General features: G+C 58.8%; 1 protein-coding gene across 1 annotated transcript in view; it reads left to right on the forward strand.

Annotated features, from left to right (window-relative positions):
* The window catches only part of RAB4B (RAB4B, member RAS oncogene family), a 14,735-nt gene that overhangs the window by 253 nt on the left and 5,428 nt on the right, over positions 1-9,054 (forward strand). Inside the window, exons 2-5 of the mRNA XM_026658836.2 lie at positions 5,505-5,585; positions 6,623-6,737; positions 8,229-8,291; positions 8,742-8,896. Coding sequence (XP_026514621.1) covers positions 5,505-5,585; positions 6,623-6,737; positions 8,229-8,291; positions 8,742-8,896 — 414 coding nt within the window. The remainder of the gene's footprint in view (positions 1-5,504; positions 5,586-6,622; positions 6,738-8,228; positions 8,292-8,741; positions 8,897-9,054) is intronic.

A 9,054-nucleotide genomic window follows, 5' to 3' on the forward strand; every position in this document is an offset into this window, starting at 1 on the left:
GAGGGTGCAGAGTGGGGGAGGGGTGAGCTGGGTGCAGGGGGGTGCAGTGGGGGGAAGGATGCTGAGTGGGGGCGGGGTGAGCTGGGTGCAGTGGGGGGAGGATGCAGAGTGGGGGAGGGGTGAGCTGGGTGCAGGGCGGTGCGGGGGCTGGGAATGGCAGCAGGGTGCAGAGTGGGGGAGGGGTGAGCTGAGTGCAGGGGCTGGAGCCCAAGGCAGGGGGGTTCTGTGCAGGGGGGGAGGAGGTTGGCCCATCTGAGTGAGTATTAAAGCCAGGCGGGGGTGCGTGGCATGCAGTGGGGGTGCACCGAGGGGGAGGAGAGGCGTTGGGGTGTGGCTGGGGTGCAATGGGAGAGGGGGTGGCACTGGGAGGAGTCGGGGGTGTCAGGAGGGGTGGGGGAGAGGGGTGCTGCTGGGCCGAAGCTGCCCCACTGCGACCCCTCACCCCCCATTCTCCAGCAGGCTGTGCCAGGCGAGAGCTGGAGGATTGATTGGCTCAGGCCTGGCAACGCTGCCCTGGCCTCAGAAATCCTCCCCGAAGTAGCGTCCTTGGCCCGGTTTGGCATCTGTGCTTGGTGCCCGGGGGGGCGAAGGGGGGCTGGGAAAGTCCCCGGTGCGGAGAGGCCCTGTCCTCGGAATGACCCCCCGGGGCGCCAATCGCCCCACAATCACACGGGCCCCAGCAGGGCCTGCGCGTTACTGGAAACCACTTCCTGTGCCAGACCCGCTGCCGAGGAGTGTGATCCCAGAGCCAGGCGCTTAACAATGGAAGGAGATGAAGCGCGTACCCCAAATGTGGGGGGCGGGGGACAAACGAGGGGCGGCGGATTTCTGCCCCAGGGGAGCCTGCCCGTGGTCTGCCCACTGCCCTCTGCGGCTTGCATGAGCTGAAATTGGGGGTGGTACATGGGGGTGTCTCGGCATTTTAACCATTCGGATTGGAACTCTTTCTCCCTCTCCCAGTAAACAAACAAGCCCTGCGCGTCCCAGGTTCAAACCCTCATGGGACGGATTCGTCCTTCCCCGGCGGGGACATGGCGCACAGGCTGCTGAGCCAATGGGAGGTCTTTTCTTCTCCGCTCCAGGCACCGCGTTTCAGGGGCCCTGTGTGCACCCGGGGGTGCTGCGGGACAGCAGGGCTGGGCGCTAACCGAGGAACAGCACAGAGACGTGACTTTTCCACCTCCTCCGCCCGTGCGGAAAGCCCGACAATTCCGCTTCCTCGGGTTGTCTGCACGGGGGGGATCTTGCTCCGTAACGCCCCGTGCGGGCAGGCGTTCTTCTTCCGCGCGAAGCCTCTGGCTCTGAATTGGGCTAACGTGGGTTAAGGTGCTTTGGAGGAAGGCCTGGGGACGTCACCTTTCAGTACAGCCCAGGCCGCGTGGGAGTCAGCGGGCTGCTGCTAGCATTCCAGATAAAGCCTTGAGGCCTTGTCTGTACAGACAACTGGCCCTGTTTAGCTGTCCGGGAGAGCGAAAGTGAGTAGTGAACTAGCGTCCACACTGGGGCTTGGCCTGGTGTCACTCGGCCAGTAAAATAATAGAAAATCACGCCCCCTTCCCCCAGCCAACACGACAGGCCGACCTTTGCTACTGGGCACTTCAAGAGGATGAAGAGTTTGGTTCAAACCGCCTTTGTTGGAAATCTTGCTGGCTGTTCCTCACGGGGAGAGCAGGGGAATCTCTTTTCACTTGTTTTTCTTTGTGCCTTGGTCAGCACTTTGCATATCGTCAGTTTCACTGTTTGCACGGTTTCCTCGGTACCTGCGCTTGTGTTTGTGTTGTGTTCCGCACGAGCACGGACGGCGCCACGTGAAAAATGTGATCATAAGACCGCAGTTGGCAGAGAGGCAGGTGCAATGGCTCAAACGACTTTGAACTCGCTCATAGCCTAGATATCAAGATAACTGAGCTCCCTTTAAACCTGGCAAAGGCTTTCTGTTTGCTGGGCCCAGGTTTGTCTTTGAGGCGTAGTCCCGGGGTTTTAAGATTGGGAGATAGCATCCAGTGCTTGAGGCTTTTCTTTCCGGGAAAGCAGCATCCCAAAAATTTCCCTTGTAAACAAGATAATAATGGGACCTAAATAATTGAAGGGAGATGGTTTTGCTTAATGGGCGAAGCCTTTCTCTCAAAGCTAGCATTGATTTTTAGCGTAGGATTCTCCATCACTGGCCATTTTAAAATCACGCTGGGATCTTATTGCTGCAGGGAAGTGCTGTGGCCTGGGTCAGGCGAGATTACTTAGCCCGGCCTCAGAGCGGGGGACAGGCCTAGGTGACTTACTGAGATCCCTTCTAGTCCCATGGTTCTGTGGTTCCTTCTGGCCGTGGAGTCTCTGAACTAGTGAAGGGGAAGCAGGGAGAACACTTCTGCTTTCATCGTGAGGGCGTTTGTGATTCAAACACAGCGAGGTTCTGCCGAAGACGAGACATTTATCCGGGTAAGGTAGATACGTTTGGTAGCTGAGACCACGGCTCATCCCGATACCTTCCCCTGGCTGTAGCTGCCTGTTGGCTCTTGGCCTACGTGGTACGGTGCCTGCCACCACTGTCTCCTGCCCCACAAGTGGGGTCCTGTGCTCTCGGCAGCATCTGCAGGGAGAGGATTGTAAATCAGGGCGTTTCAAGGAGCATCTCCCCTCCCGCGCGCGTACATTATTCCATCGTTGTTCCCTGCGGGGTTTCTTGCACCTTCCTCTGAGCTGTCCCGAGCTGGCCTTTGTGGACACAGGTGATGGGCTTGGCTGGAGGCTGGTCAGAGCTGACGTGGCCGTGCCCAGCGCTCCTATGCCAGAGAGGGAATGGGGCATGAAACCGCCTGGCCGAGAGTAAACAAACAGCCTGACTTGGGAACGGTGACAAGAGGGAGCGACACGGACGCCTTCTGTGACCCTGAGTGAGCCCCTGCCTCAGTTTCCTCATCTGTAAAATGCTTTCCTGCCAATGGGCGAGTGGTAAAGATTGAGGTGCTCGGATACCACAGTCATGGGGCCATACACGGACCGATGCCTTTTCCCCCCAATGTGTTTTTAATGGAGCGGTTACCTAGGTGAGGAGTAAAATTGCTGTCCACAGATCCAAATGGGGTGAATACCTGGGCAGGTGGTAATTTGGCGCGGGAGCAGGGAATGCTTCGTGTATCGTATGGAGCCTGCTCCGCTTGGCAACCCCTCATCTGATGCCAAAAACCTATTGTTGAGAATAAGTCTCTGTAATTCTGAGGGTGAAGACTTGCCCTGGAAGGGGAAGGGTGTGTGGGGATGGGTAGAGAAAGGGTTTTGTGGCTTTAGATTGGCCCAGAATTGTCAATGCCTTATGCCCCCCGGCTGCCTTCGGTTGCGACCCACCAGTCGAGTAGCATTGATGTGGGCTTCGATGCAATGACTCTTGCTTGCAAATTCTTCCAAACGTGCCTCTGTTAAATGAAAGAAGACATTAGATCCATAAACAAAGCGCCAGTGAGTGGGACTTAAAAACAGCTTCCACCCATGGGAGTCTGCGAGCTGGTCTACGCTGGGCGCGTACGTCGGCATCGTGTGAAAAATCCACCCCCTGAGAGACAGAGTTATGCCGACCTGACCCCCATGCAGACAGGGCTAGAATTGCTGTCGACCTAGCTACCGCCTCTGGGTTACCCAGGCTGACGGGAGAACCGACTGGCAGCGTGAGCTTGAGTACGGCTACGGGGATTGCCGCTCGGGTAGAGGTGCCAGTTCTCCCTTCAAGCTAGCGTCTACCGGGGCAGTTCGTTCCCCTTCCCGTGCGGTGCACGTCCCGCCGGGGTGACTGGGCCCACGCTAGGAGTGTTCCCCCGTCACCAGACTGGCATAGGTAAAGGGGCCTGGCTTTTGCATGGAGATAAGGCCTTTCTCTGTATAGGGGGCACCCCGCAGAAGGGGGTCTCTAGGCTTTACCGTCGTGCCACCGGGGGCAGGTTAGAATCTGAGCCGGAGATCGCGCCGCAGCCGGAAGGAACTGGCTCTGGCTGGTGGCTGGGGGGAGCGTATGGGACTTCAGCCCAAGAGATCTCCCTGGAGGCTTTCGGGGGCGGGGGGAATACGGTCCGGTTCTGTCCAGTGCCCGCCCGCAGGAGGGCGGACGACGCGGAGCACTCTGGGAAATCCGTTGGTCTCATTCGAACTCGTGTGTTGTTTCTGGCCTTCCCTTCTGAGCGTGGCGAGAACTGCCCCTGAGGTCTTTGCGCACTGCAGTTCGCCCTGGGCAAAGGCCGAGGGCCTGGATCCCCTGCCCGTGGTGCTGGGTCAGGGACCCAACCCCCGGTGCTGGGCAAAGCAGGTGCTTCCGGAGGATCTGCCGGCTGGAGCAGCCCCCAGGCCTGGCTCGGCCCGTGGTTGGTGCTGGATGCTTCAAGGACAGCAGCAACCAGGGGATAAGCTGCGCCCGTTCGAATAGTTCGCTTGCTTAAGCCCTGGGGTAGGAGGAGGGTTAATGACCCTTCTCAAACTGTTCATTAACTATGACGACTCTGGCTCTTCTTGTTATGCACATAAATCTCCAGGCCCTTCTTGTATCTTCCTAAGTTCTTGGCCTCAGCAACTTCATGTGGCAGTGAGTTCCGCAGTCTCGCCATGGTGTGTGGGCAAAGTCTGTCCTTCGGCCAGCTGTGCATTTCCCACTGTTGAATGTCATTGGAGTCTCGTTGTGCTTGAGTTACCAGCCAAGGCGAACGGGAGCTCCCGGTCTCCCTTCTCTAGACCAGCCATTTTACCCCCCCCGCCGCGCCGCGCTCGTCTCCTTTCTACGGTAACCAGTCCCACTGTCTTCTCAGGACTGTTGGTCCAGGCCCCTGATTGTTCTGACTGGCCTCCTGTGAACGCCACCTAATTCTGTAATAACTTCACCTCCTGCCAGTAAGATTTGGAGAGGATTTGAACCTGTGACCTCACACGCTCTGTCCTGGCGTGGGGCCGGGGCCTAGTTTAATACCTGTCAGGCTCAAGCCCCTAACCCCTGGGGGCCTCTCTCCAGGCTGAGCGGGGTCCTGTCTCTGCTCCTGCGTCGTCATACTTGTGTGCACACCTGGCTGCTGGCGATGGCCGCAGCGTGCCGATCGGGTATCCGTGCCCCGCTGTGAGCAGAAGGGAGCTGGCTAACGCCGAATGAGGGGCAAATATTGCTTTAGTAAGTTAACAGCGGTGCCAAAAGACGCCAAGCTGAGATCAGGCCCCCATTGTGCCGGGCGCTGTACGTACACCTAGGATGGGACTGTCCCTGCCTCAGCGCGCTTAGTCTAACGAGACACAGATGGGCCAGAGGAAGTGTCACTGTCCCTTTTACTGAGGCGCAGGGAAATGAGGTGACACGGGGAGTTGGACGCAGGCGAGCGCTGCTCGTAATGTTTCTCCGGGCACGTTTCTAAAGACTGGTTGAGAAGATGCTCTGCTTTTCGTAAACCTCCCCAGAACCCCTTAAACAGAAGGTGCTGCCCCTTCCCCACGGCCCCCGCCCCACGCTCGAGTGTTACAACCGTGCTTATTTTGTTCTTCAGATTTCCTCTTCAAGTTCCTGGTGATAGGAAGTGCTGGTACTGGGAAGTCCTGTCTCCTGCACCAGTTTATAGAGAATAAATGTGAGTAGCCCTGTACCTGTGGCCAGTGTTGTTGTTCATTGAACTGATTTCTGTTCTGCTCCGGTGTCTTTCCGAATACCCGAGACCCCCCGGACTCATCCGAAGGGAAAGATTCCCCTGCACAGTTGTTGCCAGAAAGACAATTGAATTTGCCTTCCGGTCTGTCCTTCAGCTCCAGAACTTGCCTTTACAAAAGAAACTGGCGAAAGAGTGGGAGTTTTCACCTCCAAACATGTGGTGGAGATTTTTTTTTATCACGACATTTTAAAACTTCAGCCTTCTTGAAAACCACCTTCTTTTTTTAAATGGGAAAACTGAGACGGCTCGACTAGACTAACTGGAAATGCAACGTGAAACCCCTCCTGCTTTGTGGTTTTCATTGCAAATGTCTTTGCACAGCTCTGGCTTCCTCCATGTGTTCAGCAAATTATAAAATTGTATCCCAAAGGGGCGTCCCATGTTAGTAAAGAATCCGCCCGGCGCTTGACTTTCACACACTGTTGTGTACTAGGTTAACCGTGCCAAGGAAATGAAAAGGGCGCACGCACACACACACACGCGCCCACACCCACACACACCTCCTAGTTGTTGACACATCATCCCTGCTGCTTCTTTAGCAGGCTTGACTCCCCATGTGAGCAGATTTGTGCTGGGTTATGACCGCTGCCTGCGTTCGATTTTGAAGCTGCCGCAGTGGGGTGCTGTGGCGTTCATGGCTTTCTGTTTAGGTGATGCGACTTCCGGGGGGCTGGGCACAGGCTGGGAGATTGCATGGCAGCGCTGGATCATATTGTATCGCTTCAGTAAGCCCTAAAAATAATGTAAATTACTCCCCCCACCACGTCGCTCTGCAGCAGCCGGAGCCTCCAGTCTGCGCAGGAATCGGATTGAAGCAATTGCAGGTCGCTGGGGCTCTCGGGTATCAGCACTTGGACTGGAAGCTCCTGGTTCCGGAGCGGCTACGCCTTGTAGCTGACCCGTAAGCGGCCAGGGGCCTTCTCGGTCAGTCACTGATTTGGGATCTCTCCCTTCTCCAGTCAAGCAGGATTCCAACCACACGATTGGAGTGGAGTTTGGGTCGAAGGTGGTTAACGTCGGTGGGAAAACGGTGAAACTGCAGATCTGGGATACGGCGGGACAAGAACGGTTTAGGTAAAAAAAAAATCCACCTATCCAGCGAATGAGCATTTGAAATGTCTCTGGAGTGTCGTCCAAGGAAGGTGTGCCGTAGCAGACAGCTTTCCAGGCTAAATCTGGAGACGGGGTAAAATATCGTTAGTGGTCCCAGAAGCCTGCGAAAGGGGTGTCTTGCGTGCGGGAGTTTTACAGGGATCGCTTTTCCCATACCCATAGAGGTGCAGCCACCTCTGGGGCGGGACATGGCAGGTGGTTACCAGCACAGCACAACGCTCCACGCCGGTGTAACACAGGACAGGCCTGTGTGCAGATAGAGGGATGCTGTACTTAGATTTAGTCCTGGAGCCTTGACCGTATTTCTGCTCTCGTATTACGGCAGCACTTAACGGACCCCAACCGAGATTGGGGACCTCATTGTGCCCGGTGCTGCACAGCGAGACACGGTCCCTTCCCTGCAGAGGTTACGGGGCAAACAGGCAAGAGCCAGAAAGGGCGGGAGGGGAAACCGAGGCACGGCAGGGTGGGGACTTGTCCAAGGTCATGTGGCAGGTCAGTGGCTGAGCTGGGACTGAGCCAAGCTGTCCTGACTCCCAGCCTGGTGTCCTGCCCACTAGACCCTGCTGCCACCCGGCCACCTAACGCTTGGCTGCTTGTAGCTTTCCCTGCCGCCTCCGTGTGCGATTTAAAAAGCCCCCAGTCCCTGAGCCTGCTTGCTCACGGGGCTGCGGCTCGGGGCCAGGGGCGCGGCAGCAGGGTCTCTGCTCCTCTGGGTCTCCCCAGAGCTTGAGGGGTGTGGACGATGGCCGCGGGGCTGCGTCTCTGATCGGGGACCCACCCCCAAGGGCAGCGCAGAGACACGCCCTCCTTTCCATTGGGCTTGGGGTGTGGGGCCTTTCCCCGCTAGGACGCTGGCCTCGATCCGCCCCGGGCGGGGGCTGGCTGGTCTCAGCGGGGTGGAGAATGGTACGCAGGACCTTCCCCTCTGCTCCGTCCCTGGGGTGTGGGGCCTTTCCCCGCTAGGACGCTGGCCTCGATCCACCCCGGGCAGGGGCTGGCTGGTCTCAGCGGGGTGGGGAATGGAACGCAGGACCTTCCCCTCTGCTCCGTCCCTGGGGTGAGGGACTGGCGGGGCACTGGCAGCCACAAGGAACTCGTTCCAGTTTGGCTCCAGCCGGGGGGATGGAAGGTTGCTCCTGTCTGAGATGGATCCGTGGGGCAGGGGCCACAGCACAGAACCGCACCGGGGGGAGCCCCCCCCGAGAGTGTGTGGTCGAGCCCCCGTCTCAGCCCTGGGGCAGGTTGGCCAGCGTCTAAGAGGAGCCAGCCACACTGGCCCTGTCCGCTCTGGGGTGGCCGCCAGAAACTCACCTCGTGCCATGCTTGTCCCTTCGGCTCCTCCGTTACCCAGCAGCCCGACGCCTTCCCCCCGCCCCTTTTCCACGGGGCTGTTCCCGAAATGGCTCCTGGCCTCGCTGATCGCTCCGAGTCTCTCTCCTCGCCCTCTAGGTCGGTGACTCGGAGCTACTACCGCGGTGCAGCCGGGGCCCTGCTGGTGTACGACATTACCAGGTGAGTGTTCATCGCCGGGGGGGCGACTCTCCTGACTGTGGTTCGGGGTGATGCCCTGGCGGCCCCCCCCCCCCACTGGGGGCTCCCAGGAAGGGCGCGAGCTCCCTGGGCAGGGTTCCAGACAGAACTAGATTAAAGCCACAGAAACGGAACCGGAACAAGCCCCCCCATGAGCATCCGCGCCGGGGAGCCGGGCCAGTCCCACCCCAGTGGCCGAGCTGAACCGGTTCTGTTCTGCTCCTCGACTTGGCCCCGTCGGAACGCCCCCCGGGTCCGTTCAGCCCGCGGCCGAGGTCTGCCAGCAGCGGGCGCCGCACAGGGACCCCCTGCCGGGGGAAGGTGGACGCGAGGCGTATCAAATGGGGTTTGGAAGAGCAGGGCCTGGGGGGCAGCCCCTAATCTGGGATCTGCGAGATGTGCCCCTGCTACCCCCTCTGTCCTGTGTTGCAGCCGGGAGACTTACAACGCACTGACTAACTGGCTGACGGACGCCCGGACCCTCGCCAGCCCCAGCATCGTCATCATCCTCTGCGGGAACAAGAAGGACCTGGATGCGGACCGGGAAGTGACCTTCCTGGAAGCCTCCCGCTTCGCGCAAGAGAACGGTACCGAGCCGGGGCTGCTCTGGGGGTCGTTAGCTTTGACTGTGACGCGGTCCTGCCTGGCCCTTTCCCTGTGCGGGGGTGAGGGGGTGTTCCGGTCCCCTGCCTGCTTTGCCATGGCACCAGGCCTCAGTGCTGTGCAAGTGTCCTGCGATCTCCCC

Source organism: Terrapene carolina, unplaced genomic scaffold, assembly GCF_002925995.2.
Source record: "Terrapene carolina triunguis isolate 2854851 unplaced genomic scaffold, T_m_triunguis-2.0 Scaffold517, whole genome shotgun sequence".
NCBI classification, from domain to species: domain Eukaryota; kingdom Metazoa; phylum Chordata; order Testudines; family Emydidae; genus Terrapene; species Terrapene triunguis.